At 41.3% G+C, this 19,197-nt stretch overlaps 3 protein-coding genes across 10 annotated transcripts in view; 2 read left to right on the plus strand and 1 right to left on the minus strand.

Moving 5' to 3' along the window:
* PTPN2 (protein tyrosine phosphatase non-receptor type 2) overlaps positions 1-2,027 on the plus strand; it is a 33,196-nt gene extending 31,169 nt beyond the window's left edge. Inside the window, exon 10 of one of the 2 annotated variants that reach the window (XM_035565337.2) lies at positions 1-2,027. In XM_035565337.2, the coding sequence (XP_035421230.1) occupies positions 1-7 (7 nt within the window). In that variant the 3' untranslated portion in view covers positions 8-2,027. The other variant, XM_035565336.2, reaches the window with a different exon arrangement.
* Positions 1,013-16,383, minus strand: PSMG2 (proteasome assembly chaperone 2). Of its 4 annotated transcripts, none has more exons than XM_035565340.2 (8): positions 16,212-16,383; positions 14,530-14,701; positions 13,672-13,730; positions 12,622-12,740; positions 11,582-11,755; positions 8,769-8,889; positions 8,245-8,382; positions 1,013-3,787 (listed from the first exon to the last, which is right to left on the minus strand). In XM_035565340.2, exons 1-7 carry the CDS (start codon positions 16,266-16,268, stop codon positions 8,263-8,265), a joined length of 822 nt encoding a protein of 273 aa, XP_035421233.1. In that variant the 5' UTR covers positions 16,269-16,383; the 3' UTR covers positions 1,013-3,787; positions 8,245-8,262. The 4 variants fall into 4 exon arrangements, with proteins under 4 accessions (XP_035421233.1, XP_035421232.1, XP_035421231.1 ...); XM_035565339.2 differs by lacking the exon at positions 1,013-3,787 and adding an exon at positions 5,827-7,291 and having other exon boundaries at positions 16,212-16,350; XM_035565338.2 differs by lacking the exon at positions 1,013-3,787 and having other exon boundaries at positions 8,066-8,382; positions 16,212-16,350.
* The window catches only part of CEP76 (centrosomal protein 76), a 14,385-nt gene continuing 11,551 nt past the window's right edge, over positions 16,364-19,197 (plus strand). Inside the window, exons 1-4 of one of the 4 annotated variants that reach the window (XM_035565331.2) lie at positions 16,364-16,489; positions 16,947-17,102; positions 17,772-17,853; positions 18,261-18,485. In XM_035565331.2, coding sequence (XP_035421224.1) covers positions 16,412-16,489; positions 16,947-17,102; positions 17,772-17,853; positions 18,261-18,485 — 541 coding nt within the window. In that variant the 5' untranslated portion in view covers positions 16,364-16,411. The remainder of the gene's footprint in view (positions 16,490-16,946; positions 17,103-17,771; positions 17,854-18,260; positions 18,486-19,197) is intronic. The other 3 variants (XM_035565330.2, XM_035565333.2, XM_035565332.2) reach the window with 3 other exon arrangements.

The raw sequence follows: 19,197 nt of genomic DNA on the forward strand, positions 1-19,197 counted from the left end.
GATTTAACTTTACAGCAGTTGTGTACAACTCGGATGTTAAATAAGAACAAATGTGGACCAAAATGGAAGACCTGTCAATCCCAGTGACTTTTATTTTAGGAAATGCTTAAAGAAAGAGTGAAAATGAAGGAAACGTCTTCTGACAACCTCCTTCTCCCCTCCAGTTTCTGGCAAGCTGTTGGCTGTTTCCGTGTCACTTCTGAAATGCTGTTGTACTTTGATTCAAAGTGTTACTGTGTTGGGTTTTTTCCTTTTTGGAAATACAGCAGTCAAAATACTTGATGCATAGTGAACTTCTTAGAATTTAATGAAAGTGTTCGACTCTCAGCTGAACACTTCTATACAAATTACGCATGTTTTAATAAATATCAATAAAAAATGTCTGGACCTCAGTTGCAAGTAGTTTGCAGGTTTGGAATTAGTCGTTCAAGTTTTCTGTTTGATTATATCCTTAATGCAGGGACGGTCCACTTAATGTGATGGTACGTTTTTGTTTTTCTTGAAATGTGTTAAGTAAGAGACTTGAATTCATTGTGAAACAGAATTCTGAAAAAAAAAAAAAAGATTTATTTTATGTAACTAAGATACTGCAAGTGAAACCTAGCCAATCTTGTTAAATCTTGAGTGAAACGGTTTCCTTGCATCAGTTTATATTCCACTGAATAGGGAAAAAGTGCAAACGTGTATGCATGTATGTGTGTTTGGGTTGTGCAGGCAATCAGAAAGCCTGGCTAGCTTTAAGCTTAATGAATGTTAACCAAATTATTTAGTTTGCTCTTTGGCATTATTACTTAAGCCTGACACACTTGATGACCGCACAAGAAACTAAGTTAATGAATTGATGACAAAAGAGGGAGTCTTCTGCATGGCCAAGTGGCTTAAGTGACAGGATGGAAGTTGCGAAGTTGACATAACTCACGGTAGTCTTCCTGGGTTTTTTAACCCTGCTGCCCCCCAAAGGTTTAGGTCAGTCTTTCATTTTCATGTATGAAAAATAAATGCGTTCAAAATTGTACCTCTGTCTGAGTCTTTATTTAAATTGGATAAATACTTGGGAGAAAATTCTACTGTGTTCTAAATTAACAAAGAAACCTGCCGTATAAATCAATGCAGTGTTTGCAGAGCTTAGAAGCATTTTACCTGTCGCACTCAGGGTGCTTTAGTGCTGTAAATACCACGGTTTTTGTGTGTTCCTCGGCGCATAGCCCTACCTTTGTTAAGAACCAAATGTCTAATGTCGGAACGTCTTCCTCAGTACGGGCAAACTTTGCCTAGAAACTGATTTCCATGCCTCTGTGCCGGGAGCGGCCTACAAAGCTGTGACAGGTGATGATAGTCTGTTGAGATGCGGCCTTCCGTAGTCCCACTAAGGTCAAAGAAGACTCCTCAGTGTTTGTGGTCGAACGCATGAGTAAGTGGCTTGCTGGACTGACCTATACTGGAAGCTCTCCAGCAAGTGCGTGCTGTACGCTGCAATGTGGAAACCCCTTCTGGAAAGGCGACGGCTTTCCAAGAGTGCTTGCCACAGACAAAGAGTAATCAGTTGAGTGCATGAGAAGCTGTTTGGTGTTTTATAGTGAGCTGCCGACCCGTTGTCTCTTCTTATTTCTTTTTCCTCGTACTGTGTACTGAATCCGTGACTTTCTTTTGCGTTGTATGTCGTAGGCCGAGACTGACTGACACCTAAGCCTTCGCGACTTGTGAATATTCTGCAGCTATAAACTGCAAATTATTGACATGCAAAGCGAGACATGAGCCCCTCTTCGGGAACAAAAGTGAGGTCTGTTAAGTTCCAAGAAGACCTCAGTTATCTGTTTACAGCGTAAACTACAGCGAGGGGATGAAGAACACCACCAGCATGCTACTTTGCAAAACAAAATAATTTGCTGTCTTGTGTTTTTATAATGCCTGTATTAATGTAGAAAGATGTAAAAGAAATAAATTAGGAAATATTTTGTTTTGTACTGCCATACTTATTGTATTTTTATACGTTTTTGGCAGCATTAAATATTTTTTTAAATCGACAACATGCTGTTGTGTGCGCATTATGTTAGGAAGAAACTGTTAAAAGCCTGTTTTGAGCAAGCAGAAATGTTTCACCTTAAGGTTTTCTGATACCCTGTCTTAACTGGAAAATTGTGAAATATTCTGATTATATTCTGATTAGAATGGGCTTTATGCAAATATTTTTAATTATTCCAATGCTAACTGTTGTAGTTTCAGCTGGGAGGAGCACTTGCACATTTCTTTTGTAATACACCACTAAGAATATTGTTTTATTAATCTGACCAGTTGATTTGGTAATCCTGATGTTTGCTATAAAATATACACAAAATGTTCAGAATAACTCTGGGAGGGAAAGCGTTTTGTTGTTCGTCCTTTAGTGGAAGGGAAGCTGGGAAGCCTGGAGCCTCGCTACCCCCGGCATACCCAATTAATGGTGCTGAGGGCAAGGTGCAAAGCACACAGTCAATGGAGTCTTTAATTAAATGGGTTTTGGATTGTGCCATCGGTGTGTTGTATGTGTAATGTTTTGCTTCACATCCCCAGTCTGTCGGTGCTCTCCCTCACGTTCTGAACAGCACCATTGGGAGAGGGGTGAACAGATTGCTGGCTGGAGGAGTCAGTGTAATGGCCCCAACAGCCTTTTGAGCCCTGTACCTTCCGTAACAGGGTTAACTTCAGTGCTCACTCGAGTCCTCATAGTTCACTGAAAAGCTGCATGTTATTACATATGAATGTCTAAACTAGTGCGTGGCGAGGTTTTATATGTAATTTGTACTTTGCATATTTTTGTAACAGGATTTTTGGACAAACCATAAAGCCACAGAAAATAGGGAGGAGAAAAACACATGGAACACGTGGGCATTGGGGACAGTATTTCTGCTACAAGGTGTAACCTGAAATCGTAACAAAACTTGGTTTTGAGGCTGATACGTGAAAGCAGGTGTGTTCAGAGTTGTGTTTATCTTCAATGTGAAGCTGAAAGGGGCGTGGGTACTTTTATGCTGTTATTTAAGCTAAAAGCCTTGGCACCATTGTGAAATGGTCTGAATCAAGTCTCTTTTGTCTGAATACCTTAATTTAAGTGATTAGCATAGTTCAGAGTCCGTGTTGGAGGAGAAAACACTATCCCAATTTGATTAAGCTTTCATTTTCAAGTTGCTGTGGCTGTCAGATCAGGAGTACCTACAATGAAAGGTCAAGGTCTGGCCAAAGCCACTGCAGTGTAAACCCCAGCGCTGCTGAATACAGGCATGGGGCCTGTCCTTATCACTTGACACATCTTTGGATACAGCTTTCAGCAATTCAGGGCTTTCAATTTAAGCTTAAGATTTATGTTTTCATTATTTTTGCTATCTTTGGATTGCAAGTGAGCATAATGTGTACGACTAGTGGGAACATGCATGTGTGCTTCATCATAACCCACTGCTCTCTCAGATAGCTATCAACTGCACAACTCATTTGTCTTACTGCGTGGTGCGCTGACCGCTGAATGTACCTTGGCCCTTCTCCACGGTGGACTCTGTTCTCAAAATGTTCTTGAAGTTTCTCAGATGGCTTCCCTCAGCTGAGCTGCCTGCGTTTGGTTTTAGGCTTAGCTTCAGGAGCATGCACAGGGGGCAAAGAGCGAGTGGTCCCGAAAGCGGGGCCGTGTCGGGTGGCTTTTGTTGAGGGCTGGCTCAGGGGGTTCCTGCAGGCGCCTCCCGTCTGCTGGCTCTGTGCGCGGCCGTGGTTCTTGGCTGCTGTGAAACCCGGGTGCAGAAAGAAGCGAGGAGGCTGCTGGCTGAGAGAGAAAGAAAAACGGGTTTCTAGGCGGAGTGCTAAATTGGGGTTAGACTGACAGACCTGTAGATTTTCAGCTGAAAAATTCTGATTTCCTAGCTGCCAATCGCCTCTTTTTTTTTTTTTTTTTCCTTCCCAGCCTGCAAAAGCAGCTTGGCGGCGTTACCCGCCGTTGCTTTTTCCCGGCCCTCACACGCGGCCGTTCTGCACCCCTGGGCAGCCGCGCTCCGCTGCCGCCTGGCGGCCGCCAGGGCCCCCGGGCCCGGCCCCTGTTAAAAGCAAGGGGCAGGAGCCGCTCGGCAGGGAAGGGCGAAGCCCTGGGGAGCCCAGAGGACTAAGCGCCCCCCTTCCTTCTCGAGGCTTTAGGCCGCTGTGCTCCCCCGTTACTGCTTCCCGAAGCGCTCTGTGCTCACCGTTCTACGCCGTGCCAAGCTGATGTCTTCCATCAGAAGATTAAAAAAAATAATAATAGCTTAAGCTCTGTTGCATTTCTTGCAGCTGAGGAATAGTTTCAGTGTATTTTTTGTGTCTGTAAAACACATTTCTGCCTCACCGCTAGCTCTATTGGTCAGTTCCTAGACTCCAAGGAACTCCTGTAACTGCATCATTTTGCAAACACCTCCAGTCCCTGCTTTAGGAATCAGCTTTGCCACAGTCTGGTTTCTGGTGCATTGGCTTCAAATAGGTGCTGGGTACTTGTAGCTGGAAGAGACACTACAGTTCTGACCCTGAATTTTATTTTTATTTTTTTGAACAACGAGCACTACTCAAGGGAAGCGTATCATTGGGTTGTGCCATAGGGTTTATTATTTCTAATACTATACTAAAAAAATAGTTTGTGTTATGTCTGGAATGCTCAAGGCTTCATCCTTACTATCGGTAAGTAGCTTGTAACCCAAGAACTAGAACAGATATTTCTGCAGTAGCCATAATTGCGTGCTGCTTCTGCCTAATTTGAAGACAGACCTGTAGACTAGTTTTCACAACAGAGGACGGCTGACAAAGGTAAGTCAAGGCATCGTGCTGGTTAAAAACACCAAACTGAGGCAATATTCTCATACCTGTAAACTCCTAACTGGAGGATGCAGTAATTCAGCTCACAGTTGTTCTGAGGGGCTGTGCAAGGTGGAGGGAAAGATTTCTGCATTACGTAGGTAGTGCTGTCCTCAGACTTGGGGAAACGAGGCAGATGAAGCATCGCCTGCAGGCCAAGGAAGACGATCCTTCCCCTCAGCACTGGTGAGACCACACCTGCAGTGCTGGGTCCAGTGCCGGCCTCCCCAGTACAAGAGAGACGGGGATACAGTGGAGAGAGCCCAACACAGGGCCATGAAGATGATGAAGGTTTTGGAGCACCTCTCAGAGCTGGGACTGTTCAGCCTGGAGAAGAGGAAACTCAGGGTGATCTCATCAATGTCTATAAATACCTGAGGGGAAGGTGCAATGAAGATGGAGCCAGGCTTTTTGCAGTGGTGCCCAGCGGCAGGACAGGAGGCAGCGGGCACAGGCTGTGAGCAGCAGGCCGCACTTGTGTGCTGTGCGGGTGGCCGAGCACTGGCACAGGCTGCCCAGAGAGGCCGTGGGGTCTCCTCATGGAGACCTTCAGAAGCCGCCTGGACGTGGTGCTGGGCACCCTGCTCTGGGTGGCCCTGCTGGGGCAGGGGGCTGGGGCAGGGGGCCTCCAGAGGGACCTGACAGCCTCAGCTGTGCTGGGGTTCTGTGAAGTTTTGAGCATGGAGTTCATCAAAACTTTCAAGAGAATAGAGAATTTTAAAAGAGCTCTAGGTGATAAAAATCATAAGAACTATGAGCCTTTTAACTGCTTGAAAATACTAGCTTTCGTGCCTCTTACTTCTGGTTAATAGCTGAAAAGAGATTCTAGTAGTGGAAATCTTCATGCGACTAGCACCAATATAAAGTTCAGTCAGTCCAATGAACAAGAACAAAATATCATTTTGTATTTTCAATTACCTTTCTTTTAAACAAATTTATTGCAAGATTTAGAATAAAAGATTAAGAAACTGTAGAATATGTTAGGGGGCAGGAAATTTACTCTGATTACTGATAGTTAACTACATGAAGGTGCATTTAGGTTGAAATACATTCAAATGTTACTTAGCATTTTCTTGGAGATCTTGTCACTGTGTTATAAATAGGAACTTACCTGGTACCTTCACACATGATGTATTCTCTGAGTTATAGCACAAATAGATTTTAGAACAGGAATATAGAAGAATATATACTTTCGAAGGAATAGCAGTTGGCAGGACAGTGTCTTCTCTGAAACCAAGTGGATACATTTTCCAAAGATGTTTTTAACGTAAGTACTGGTTTATTTAAAATGACAGCAATAAAAACTACTAAGCTATCTGAGTATCAAAGCCAGCTGAGAGACTATTTTCCTGAAAAACTGCACCTTTATCTGTCATCTGTAAAAGAAAGAAAAAAAACTTCCATGTCTCAAAAAACTTCTGAATGCTTCTGCTGCTGTGGTCCAGTGGTCAAAAGCCCCCTTGCTGTTGCTTTCCCTCTCCTAGCTTTTTATCATGGCTTCTCCTTGCTGCAAGCAAAATTAGTAAGGCTTGGAATTTAATTTATCACAGCTGCTTTTTGATGAAAATTGTTTGGCAGCTAAATACCTTCTGAAATGCTGCATCCCAGCCCCATTACCATTCAGCATACCTAAGACTGCATCCTGATCAATACAACCAATTAATACAATGTTTTCCTATTTAATTAACTTTCTGTGGACACCCAAGCAACACTACTCATTGCCCAAATAAAGTTTTAATCTTCAGTTTTTTTGGTGTCATTTGAAAAACAGAGAAATTGACTCGAGTATTCCAAGGGTTTTTTTCAGTACCTTGTTTATTTTATATCTACACAATATATTCTGCGCCTTGAACAAAACTAATGCCTGCAACAAGCAGCTGCAGGGAACCCCTCTCAGGCTTGTTACTTGTATGTAGCAAGTTATTTGAACACCAAAGGTTATACACATGACCTCCCTACACTGCCACACGCATACTCTCCAACTTGTTTGGAGCACTGAGCATCGTATAGAAAACCAGGTTACAGGTGGCAGAGATATTTAATAAGTTTACCGCTGTGTGGCTGAAGTTCCCAGGTGTCAGAATTATGACACTTGAGAACAGGGCCTAAAGGAACCAGTTAATTTGATCCCAAAGGAACTACGCAGTTAAAAGAGCCAACTAAACAAAGCTTATGCAATCATCTTATTTAAAAAACAACAACCACCCAAAAACCAAGAAAAAATGTAAAAAAAAAAAAACCTTGTGCCTGTTGATAATTCCTTTTTTTTTCCCCTACAATGGTTAGAAAAGCCTCTTTAGCGTCTCCAATGCATATATAAACATTTCAAAACAGCCGTACTCATCGTATAAGTGACATGCGAGCTGTGGTTGAAGAGCTGTCTCTTTGATAAGGACTGTTCCATATTTTGCAAGTTCAGCACCAGAAGAATATTTAGGCCATTAGTTCTTTTCTAAAAATACAAAAATGTAATAAACAGTATTTGCAAGTATGAACCATCACCATGATGAGTTCTATTAAAAGGCAGGCTGCAAAAGGGTTTGGCCTTCTACTCAACTTTTTTTGTAAAAAAGACAAGACTATGAGCCAAAATAACTAAAAGACCAAAACTGAACGTGCAGCTTAACAATGCAACAAGTACCATTACAAACCTTAAACACGTGAACTGCTCATCACCAAACCAGCACTGCACACTAGCCTTATACAATACCCAGGCAGCAGCAGGCTGCCTGCTACGAAGGCAGCGTTTTACTTCCTTTACGTTTCAGGGCACTATAAACGCCCTCAAGTCAGCCTGAGATGGCTTGTCTACCCAGAAAGTTTTAATTCCAGCGTCTCAGCAGTGCTTGGAGGAAGGATGGAAATTATACCGTGGAAGTAGGCCAGAAGAGATAGAACAGGCTGCCATGCATCACTTAAGTCTCCCCAACTGAAGCTGCTACACCAGCATTGGGAAAAGAAGGCAGAAAGATCAACTCTGAGCTTTACTTACATCACCAGGTGGGTTTTAGAAACAAGATCCACAGTTAACATGGAAGAACAGGATCTTATCTTTCTAAAAAGATCTAAAAAAAATGCACATCCATCTCAAGTTCTCAGCTATGTAAGGGCACCATGAGCTTTTCCAGTGCAATAACTTAACCAAATAGTTGTGTGGTTTTTTAAACGTTTTATTTAAAAAAGAAAAAAACTAACCAAACTTATTCAATAAACTGTACAAAACATATTTCTTTGGTCAATTTCTGAAAGTTACCTTTATTTCCTTTGTTAGCCACGTATATGAAGGGGTTTTTCCTAAACCAAGAATTTATGTACCTAACAAATTAAGCTGCTGTTGCTTGGCAATTACTATGCAATCATCTTTTCAAGGGATGTTTGAGACTAGACTGTATATACGTAACTTACAGAAGAACTCAAAATGGATCAGAAGAGTGCAGGTGGAAGACCGTTGCCAAAAAGTAAGCGCCAAGAACTGGGTATTTTCCATTGTGAAGAAGTATCTGGTATTTCCTGTTCTGGAGAAATATCTGTGGAATAGCTTCCCTGCAACAACGACAGAATAACTCTTAAGTTTTAAACAATAAAGCAATTTAATGCAATTCTCTCTCTGGCATATATATTAAAATAACAGGCAGCCTTTCAAATGTCACTATCATTGTGGATTGCTTTAGAGAAGAGTACTGGAAGATCAATCTAGAACAAACCTTTACATAATTTCCCCCTCCCCCACCTGTTAAACAAGACAGTTTTATTTTGCTGGTTTTTTTTTGTTTTAGTGGGAAACTTTGTAGTAAGATTTTAATCAAAATATACCTTTAATTTGGCCTGCTCTTGATGACCAAAGGCAAAAGTTGACCCAACCGATACAGAAAATGAAAGTAACCAATATAAAATATTAAAGCAAGAACCCTAGATCAAACAGCACTTACTTTGCTTTTAATTAGCTGGAGCCATTCATTAAGATAGTTAACAAGAGCAAATGCATCAGGGATATTGTCCCCTTCCGAGCAGAATTTCAGAAGAACTGCCATTTGGATTCCTTTTGAACAACTGCAACAAGAAGCAAGTAGGCATTTCTGTTTCTTTTATAAATTCAGAACAAATATATTTATTTATTAAGTGCAACAATCTGCATATGGTCTGTTTAAAAAAAACCCACAAAAATAGGAAAATATAGACTTTCATATATATACGCAAAATCCTTACATATGTATATGAAATATATTTCTCTCTTTTTTCCCTCCAGATTTGCTTGTTTGCATTTTCATTCTTCATGATTTCCTTCTAAATCTTGAACTTGTTCTTTGCTTTGTAAGGCAAGAATCCTAGGTCATGGAAGGGTTACTTGGGGATCCCTTCGTATCCTCTGTTTGCATTTTTGCCCTGTTGGAGCATTTATACAGATCATTTGCTACAATCCCTCCTTCTCCTTTTGTGTGTTTCAAACACCAGTTTTGCAGGCTGCATATCACTACTTTATTCACAATATTCCCATTTTAAGAAAGCAAACAGTAGAGCATAGGAAAACAAGTTCCAGGCAGAGCAGCAGAGAGCTGACAGATACGAGTAGGAAGAAATTTATTGCTAATTACTATTATTAACATCTAGAAAGGAAAATTACAAGAGAGTGTCAGAAAAAGAACATTAGAATCTAGCTGAGGACAGCTACCTGAGAAAATGAAATTAACTCATGGATCAAAACATTAAAACATTAGCCATATAGTAACATTCAATTATCACATGAACAAAGACTTGTTTTTTTTAAGGGCAGTATCAGAGAGAATAAAGAGATATTTGGGATGCATCTCGAAACCTAAACACAGTAAAAATGTGTATGATATTGTTTAAAAACCAGTCTCCAACTTGATGGGATGAATTTAAACACAGCAAAACAGAGCTTAGAAATATTTCTCAGAGGGACAATGTTACACATCCACCTCTGCCTGCTACCAACGAACAAACCTTTCCAAGCCCTGTTTGCTATTTCAGGAAAAAGTCATTCAAACCAGAAGTCAGAGTGGACTTAAGCGTATATTTTGCAAAAACACATGCTGAAGTTCACGATTTCCTTTGTTAGACCAGGAACACTACTTGTGGTAAAGTAGCTATCAGGTATATAATAGCTGTCAGGTTAATAAGTTAGATACATCCAAGAGACACTGCATTTTTTTTACTTTTTTTTAAACTGATACCAACTATTCAAAGGGCCACAAGAGAGAGTTACTCAGTGTTGTGATTGAAGATGGCAGGCGGCTGAGCACCACACAGCCTTCACTCATTGCCCCCCAACTCATAGCAGGACGTGGGAGAGGATCAGGGGGAAAAAAGCAAACCAAAAAACCTCATTGGTTGAGATAGAGACCGTTTAATAGGACAGAAAAGGAAGGGAGAATAGTAATAATGATGATAAAATAATATACAAAGCAAGTGGATGCACAATGCAATTGCTCAGCACCTGCTGACTGATGCTCAGCCCCTCCCTAGCAGCAGCAGCCCCCTGGTGTTATTGCTGAGCATGACCCCACACGGTGTGGGACATCCCCTGGGCCTGCCGTCCTGGCTGTGTCCCCCCCCAGCTCGTAGCACACCCCCAGCCTCCTCGCTGGCAGGGCAGCACGAGGAGCAGAAAGGTCCTTGGCTCTGTGCGAGCACTGCTCTGCAGCAACTGGAACATCCCTCTGTTATCACCACTATTGTCATCAACAATCCAAACCACAGCACTGTACCAGCTATGAAGAGGAAAATTAACTCTATCCCAGCCAAAACCAGGACAGTTTAACACCAAATGCAAATTCTACTGTGGATGTGCCACAGCAACTTAAATGACTTTCTGTCTTCACAGTTCAGTTTCCTTTAACATCACTGTGTTTTATTCATTTAGGCATGGCGTTTTGTGTGTTCCCCCCAACCCTCAAGTCCTAGGAGGTTTTATCTTTTGCAGTTATATATTGCTTCTATAACTGAAGTCAATACAAAGGTAAGCATCATATTAGTAACACTCCTGCTGTTGGATGCAGCTGTTTGGATGGGTGTCAAAAAAAGGAAAAAAATAATTTTTCCACCTGACACTTACAAAACAAACACCTTTTGCATAGCTAACCCATTTACCACAATGAGTTTTACTGTATCCAAAATTTGACACTTGGACATGCTTTTGCTACAATTTTGAATGCACACATCTTCTAACAAAATAAATAAATAAATAGAAATCCACAACTAATCAGTTCTGTTTGCTGACCCTGAAATCTGAACTCTGAGTGTTCAGAATTTCTTTACAACTGGTGATGGAACTATTTGTCACAAGGGTCTGACTGTTTTATTTAAAATGGCACAGGGTATCTCACTATTTACCAATTGTGGTTTGCATAAAATCAGACACAAAACTAACAATGATCTTAACTGTAAAGGATTTATTCTCTCCTTTAGCCCATTCATTCATATTTTTATCCTATTTTAAACTTTGTGATGCAGAATTCCTTATTTTCTATTCCCTAGAATAGAATTCCCTATTACGCCAATATTCAGGAATTGCAGATTTCCCTATTTTATAAATACAATATATTATATTCTCTAAATGTGCTCTTAGTTATGGGCTGGATCTGGAAGTTCTATTCCTACAAAACTCTTTTCTATGAAAATAAGGACTTTTTTCCTACAACTTTCCACTTTAAAAGATAATTTTACTCATGCACTAAAATCAGGACCTCTGATACCTTTCTGTGTTTATCTTCAGGCAACTCACCTCTCAGTAAACAGTAATTTTGTGATGCCACCTCCAGGAACATGCAGAACTTTTTCCGCATCATTTATTCCAGGGTAAGCTGCTATTTTTTCCATTTCTTTCCACTTTAGCTCCTGCATATGGCCTCCAACTGCTTTCTCAAGAGCTGGCGTAAGCAGGTAGCGCAGTGGTGTTCTAGGAATAGATCAAGAACACATTCAGGGTGACAATAAAACACAGCACTGAAGTTATTACTTGTGACAGAAAGAAGCTACAAGCATCGAGGACCACTAACCTGCAATGAAGAATTGCAATGACATTCCCTTCCTCCCCAACTCAAAGTTAAAAAGTAGCTTGTGGCTTCAAAACAATATACCCAACTTTCTGCCACAAATATAACCAAGGTACCCAATATAGGGTAAGTACCGGATATATAAGCACATGAGTAGGAGAACTGTTGCTGTTAAAATTATGTACATATAAAAGGTTTTTATTCCTTCAGATGGGAACTGATTCTATTAAAGTTAGTTAAGGTAAGCTCAGACTTCACTGTGACACAGTATTTTCAAAAGCTCACACTACAAATATCTGCAGGCTTCAATAAAGTTAAGTATTTTCTGAATGTGTTACCCTCGCTCTTCAGTGACTCTGGTGGCACAGAGTTATTCTGTGGTGTTAGAAAATCCTCAAAATTCAGAATAATCAACAAGAGTTTAAAAGACTAACACATTCTAATTAAATGTTAAATACATAATTTGTGGTCTATATGTTAGCAGCTAATCCTTGACGTTGCTTGCAGCCACGAGAAATGAAGAAGTTAAAACTGATGCTCTCAGGCTGACTGACAGTGCAGGCCAAGTGCAATTCACTCACAGCTGTTACTAACAAAGTTGAGAGACGAGTACTGTACAATGTTCTGTTTTAATAATATTAAGTATTTTATGACCTACCTACACAGCAAAGCAAAAGAACCCTACCAAAAGTACTACACAGAGGGAAACATGTCAGTTTGCCGAAGAGAACACAAATGTTAATTAGATCTTTCAAGGACACAAACGTACCCAAGAAGTTGCTCATCATCGCGCTGGTACGCGTGGCTGCTGGACAGAAGAATGACTCTGGCACATTTGCTGCTTTCCACCCAAGAAAGCAGCGCTTGGCAGAACGGCCTGTATTTGTTCTGCATGCAAAGACAAAGAAAAAAAAATGCACTGTGTCCTTAAAAAAAAAAAAAAGCCTAAAGCTGACAATACTAGATGTTATATTTAATGCTCACCAATGATCTCCATTTTTCTTCACACCCCTTTAGTTTTCACTTCCAGATTTGTTTTTAGAAAGCAGAGGACTGGCTGCTTACTTGATCAAAACTACAGTTTAAAATACAAAACTACGGTTTTGAATAACAGCAGTACCACCCACTTTGTGTGCCATTAACACCAATAGAAAGATGCTAAGTTCACACTCCATTTTGCCAAACTTTGCCAAAAACTGTGGTACTATTTTTTGTCTGGAGTGGTGTTCTGCTCATTTAACATTACAGCCAGTGTCTAGTTAATGAGTAATTTTAAATTCTTCATTTTTACATAATGAGTGCAGTAAGTGCAGTTTAAATGAATGCTGAACACTGAAATAATTCAATTGGAGTGACAGAGAAAAATTAAGCTATTACAATAAAGAGACAAATACACAAATAGAATAACTGTAAGGAGAAAAAAAGTGAAATGGACAAAACCCAGAAAGTTTTGTGTTTTGTTCCAGGCTATTAATAACTAAGGTCACATGAACACTAAAGTTTACCGATATAGATGTTCTCGGCCTTGGAAAAACAAAACAAAACCTCAATCCTTTTTGAAAGCAGACATCGGCTTTGATCTAATATTGTATTAGCTGCAAAAGGTGTTGTAGCACCAAGGACAAAAACATTTTGTTAGCTTTTGTTCTGTGTTGTTTTTAACAAAATGCTTTATAACCTGGCAGAGTTCTTCTGGTTGTGCTTATTTAGTCTGATTGAATAATGCCATAAAATTCACCTAGGCCACTTAAATGATTTGCCAGCAGAACCACAGAAACTATTGAATAGTGAACTCAAAACAACTGGTGAACATACGTACCTTTATGAAAGGAGATCTGATTTGCAGAACTACAAGTTTCTTCGAAGGTAATGAATACACTACAAAGAGAAATAATAAAGTTTTACAACAAGAAAGCAAGCAAGAAATCTAGGCTTAGAAGTATCCAGATTTATCCACTTTACCAACCTGAGGGTGGTAAACCTTTCAGCTCTCAAATCCCATTACTGGAAAACCTGATTACTGTTAAAAATAAACACCTATTTTGTGCACTGTCTTCATTGAACTTAATTTCACTTGTTATAAATTCAAAGGATTGAATGAAGTAAAATATTTGAAGATCTGCTTCCTGTAATCATTCAGATAATCTCTTTAGACAGCTTTGCAAAGATTATTTTGAAATTTATATGATTTAAGAGAAAAAGAAATGAAAACAATAGAAATTCAATGATGAAGACAGGAAAAAATCCTGAGAATTTAAAGGGGGCAGAGGATCAACACAGGGGAGAAAAGGCAAACACAGGTGGTAAGGAAGAAGTGAAATATCCTTCTCCACAGAACACAGCTTGCATTCCAGCACTTCGTTTAAGTACGTGCACACTGCGTGTTGCTTAGGATTAGAACTGTAGAGAGTTTTGGCTGCACTGTAATATGGTTGAGAGTCAACATTTCTTACTGGTTCCATATGCCAAACTGGTTATCCAAAATAACATGAGTAACAGTTTCCTCTGCGAAGTGTAAATACATTCTTATCTGTAAGTCAGAGATTTAGTTATTGAAGTTGTTATTACTGACCGTAGTTTAAACATTGTTCACATAAGCAAAGTGTAACAACACAAGTAAACGTAACCTTCTTGCACTGTGTGCATCTTGCAAATATCACCGGCGTCCAATACACACCTTCAGCATTTATACTCAGCTCCACCGAATTTTCATTTGATGTTGCATACGGATTGTTCCCAACCATTGGCACCAGGCAGTCCGTGTAGAAGTAACCAATTTTAGTCATGCGAAGCGTGGAAATCACCAGATCTATTGCCAGTTGACCAACATTTCCCACTGACACTGCTGGCTGAAGTAACAGAAGTTACTGAAATAGTGTGTTTTACAGATGAAACAATACACCCTTCAAATAGCAAAGGTTCAAGTTAGAATAATTCTGGTTAAACATAGACTTTCTTAAAGTCGCAGCTCACCTTCTAACAAAGGCGACTATTTCTTAGGTTGGTCCCTGTCCCACAGAAACCCACTGGCCACTACTGTGACTAATGGTATCTCGCTGTAAACTTAAACCAAGGCTTGGAAACTCGTCTCCTCCCTCCCTCTTTTTGGGTACAGAGTAGGTAAAAGTCACTCTAAAAATGAATGCAGAGATCTGACGGCCTCAAGTGACACCTAATGGTAATGTTGATATTACACTTAAGACTGTAAGCATCAGTTTGAGCAACATACACAAGGCGTTTTCCATTTTCTTTTAAGGGTGGATGTCATCTCGGTATTCGTTTCGTAGGAATTGCCATGGGTTATAACCAAGCAGGGCAGACACTGACCTAATATAACAGCACAGTAAGAGAATTTCAAGCATTTGTGTCTGACGGTAGCATTTTCAGTTGCTTCCCTGTGACTTCTAAGCAAGTCCGTGCCTATGGTTTTGCTAATGCCCGAAGTGCCACCACATGTGGGAACACAACGAATTTGATCCTGACAAGCTCACAGCGAAAGCAGACTTACTGGCACTTAGAGACTGTCACTACAAGCTGGCTGCTATTGGACAGCGTGGTACCCCTCCCTGAAGAACACAGCAGTGACCTATTTCCTCTGACTTGTCAGGTGATCGGGAATGATTTCCTGCACACACCGCCTATGAGTTCGCAGAGTCACAGGAGCATGGAATCACAGAATACCCCGAGTTGGAAGGGACCCACAAGGATCATCGAGCCCAACTCATCAAGTCATGAGGGGCTGCGTAGCTCTCGAGATGAACGGTGGTGAAGTTGCTTGTAAATAATACAGTAAAGGAACTTACGAGTAGGAAAAATAATGGCTTAGTGCTTCACAGCCTGACAGGAGCTCTTATCCCAAAATAAACAAAGTAGTCTCAGGCTGATCATCGTCAGCTGATTTCATAGCAGGTTTGAAAATGATTAAAATACTTTCTTAATCCTGAAAAAAAGACTTTCATAATCTGAGCTTAAATACAGAACAAATGAGGATTTTTTTTCCACATAAAATGTAAATACAGCAACTAAATGGGAAAAAAAAAAAAAAACACAACTTTTTTTTTTTTCCAGTGCCGACCCCACAGGTCCTGCCAATGTTGCGAAACGACACGTGCCATTTTAACCTGGGAGGGAGAGCACGTTAACTACAGCCCGGCAAGCACCGCCGAGCCCGTCAGGAACAAAACTCGGGGGATGCTGAGGAGGGGAGGAATCGACGGAAACGGAAGGCAACGCGCGGAGCCCTGCCGGGGGGAGCCCTGCCGGGGGCCGCGGCCGGTTCCCCTCAGCGGCGCCCAGGGGGGGAGCCTCACGGGGGGGGGGGGGGGGGGCGGCAGCAGCAGCAGCAGCAGCGGCGCTTACCATGAGCAGCGTAAAGCCCTGGAGGTCGGGGCCGCCGCCCTCGCACGGGACGAACATGCCGTCCTGGCGCTGAGGGAGCCGCGCCGAGCCGCGTCAGCGGGGCGGTAACGGCCGCTAACGGCCCGCCTCGCGCCGCGACCGTTGGCGGGCGGCTGGGGGCGGGGCCCGGCGCGCGGCTTCACCCGCCCCCCCCGCTCCTCATGGCGGCCGCCGCCATGTCGCTGCCCCCCGAGCGAGCCTCGGAGCTGCGGGAGCTCATCCAGCGGCAGCTCGTCAAGGTGCGTGTGAGAAGAAGTCTTGCCCCTGTGCCTTCCCTTCGAGTATATATATACTGCCGCACTTTTACCCTTAAAATTTAAGACCTGATTATCCGCAGTGTTGAATTTTGGGAGAGGCGAACAGCGGGCTTCTTGTAATTAATAGCTTTACAGACCTAATTAATAGGCTTACAGACCTCTTTCGGAGTAGGGAAGCTTAAGGAAGCTGTCAAAGGCAGCAAACGTGCTCAGGTTTGGTAGGCTCTTGATTTTTTTTTTACTTCATAGAGCTGCTTCGCTGAGAGTGTGTGATTTCTCTGACTAGTTCCTACTAAATTAAAAGACTTAACTGTGTGTAAAAAGGAGTAATCTTCTTGGAGTAGTCATTTCCACATTCCTGCACTCTTATAGAGTGCCTCTTTAGTCATAACTGCTATAAAGGGCTTGTTGTTGTAGCATATCATGAATTTTCTTTCAGATGGATGTCCATGGCAGGATCAGAGAAGTTCTTGCTGAGACTATACGTGAGGAGCTAGCACCTGAGCATCAACAGTTGTCCACAGAAGATCTGATAAAAGCATTAAGACAACGAGGAATTGTTGATGATGTTATGAAAGAACTTAAATTTGTAACTGTAAGTAGCTGTTGAGGAGGGATAAAATTTTTGCTTATTCTTCTCACTGATGTGGTGTGTTGACAAAGTTATAACTCACTAGAATCATAGAATCACAGAATGGTTTGGGTAGGAAGGAACATTAAAGATCACCAGATTCCAACCCCCCTGCCACGGGCGGGGACACCTCCCACCAGACCAGGTTGCCCAAAGCCCCATCCAGCCTGGCCTTGAACACCTCCAGGGATGGGGCATCCACAGCTTCTCTGGGCAGCCTGTGCCAGGGCCTCAGTGTCCTCTGAGTGAATAATTTATTCCAAATGTCTTATCTAGATCTCTCTTCGCTTAAAGCTGTTCACCTTTGTCCAATCCCTACACTCCTTGACAAAGACTCCCTCCATCTTTCCTGTAGGCCCCCTTTAGGTGCTGGAATTTACTTCTAAAGCTTCCTAAGGATTTAGTGATTTGTGATGTTTTGAGAGCAGAGCAGCATAATGTGTGTACTAAAGTAGATGTAATGATAATACTATATTGAAAGTATTTGTTCAGTTTTAAGTCTCACGTACTAGAAGGGAGTATACACAAGGAATGAAGTTCATTTGAAGTAGAGGATTCTTTAAATTTTATAAGACTGGGAAGAGTGCTGTTGCCTCGCTTGACACCTTAAAAGTGTCTTAATTGTGATTCCAGGATGTGAATGACAAGGAGAGGATTTCTGCTTCAAAACCATCAACACATTTTGTTGCTAGAGAACCACCAGTTCTGAAAAAAAGTATGTTACTTGTTTATTCTTTGTTTTTTGTTGTGTTTTTTTTTTTTGGATCATAGTCTAGAAAGAAATTTGAAGTGTATGATTATTGAATTTGGAATTAGTAATCCAGTATGGACTGGATTCATTTAAACCCTCCAAACTATGGAGAAATAAATGTCTTTCCTGCTCATCTAAAAGATATCGGTTCGTGTAAGCTGCAGATATTGCTGTCACTTTAAGCTTGACTTGTAAGAGTTTCACTTATTTTGCATTAAGATAGGTTCTGTGTATTTTAAAATCACTTTCTTCTAAGGACTCGTTTGTGAAAAAGTTTTACATTTCTATTCTCCTGTTAGGTGGCTGATATTTAACGTGCTTCCTAAGGCCTGTTTTTGTAGTCTCTTTATTTTTGTTGCTACGCTTTACAGCTAACATTGACCCAACACGAAGGTATCTTTACCTTCAGGTTCTGGGTGGGAAAGCTTTTCTGGAACATCTTCAGGAACCAGATCCTCTGCCTGGCCAAATCTGTTCTACTTTCAGTCTGTGTTTACATTTCCGAAATCAGCGCTTCCGTTCTAAACCTGTTCCCTGCGCCTGTGAGCCAGACTTTAATGATGGCTTTTTACTTGAAGTACACAAGGATAGCCTAGGTAAGGACCTGATACTGTGGTGTTTTTTTCCTTTCCCAGGCTTTATAGTTATTCTGAAAAATATTTGATATTATTTGTTTTTTTTTCCCTATTTCTTAATCATGTTTTCCTAGGGAAATTGATAACTGTATTAGGTTTTGCCACTTCTAGATCTTTGTCTATTCTTAATTCTTCTTTTCCACTCTAAAGTTGGTCTAATTTAAAAGTTACTTTATCCAGAATTGATAGTGAGATAGTGATCTTAAGGATGGTAAGAGATGCTAAAATGGCTGTGATTTTCACAAGCTTTGTGCTGACAAGTGAAGAAGGGGGCAGTATCTCCCTGGAGGTACTTCAGAAGCTTCCTGGACGTGGTCCTGGGCAACCTGCTTTAGGTGGCCCTGCTTCAGCAGAGGAGTTGGACCAGATGACCTCCAGAGGTCCCTTCCAACCTCAACCCTTCTGTGAAGAGAGATGTAAATTTGTCACCATATGGAAGGAAAAACTTTATTGTGCATTTAGTTTGCCTACCAGGCGGCAGACATCTGCACAATAGGCAGTCATCTGCAGCCTGCATTACCTGTGCTGTTGGTAGCCAGGGAACGTGGTAGGAGTTAAATGTTAAGGGAAGACTTCTGGAATAAATAGGGAAGACTTAAGGTAGTGGGATAAAGGAAGAGCACGTTGATGCTGTCTGAATCCTATAGAAATTCAGGGTGGCTCATGGAATATC

This window comes from Cygnus atratus, chromosome 2, assembly GCF_013377495.2.
Source record: "Cygnus atratus isolate AKBS03 ecotype Queensland, Australia chromosome 2, CAtr_DNAZoo_HiC_assembly, whole genome shotgun sequence".
Classification (NCBI taxonomy): Eukaryota; Metazoa; Chordata; class Aves; order Anseriformes; family Anatidae; genus Cygnus; species Cygnus atratus.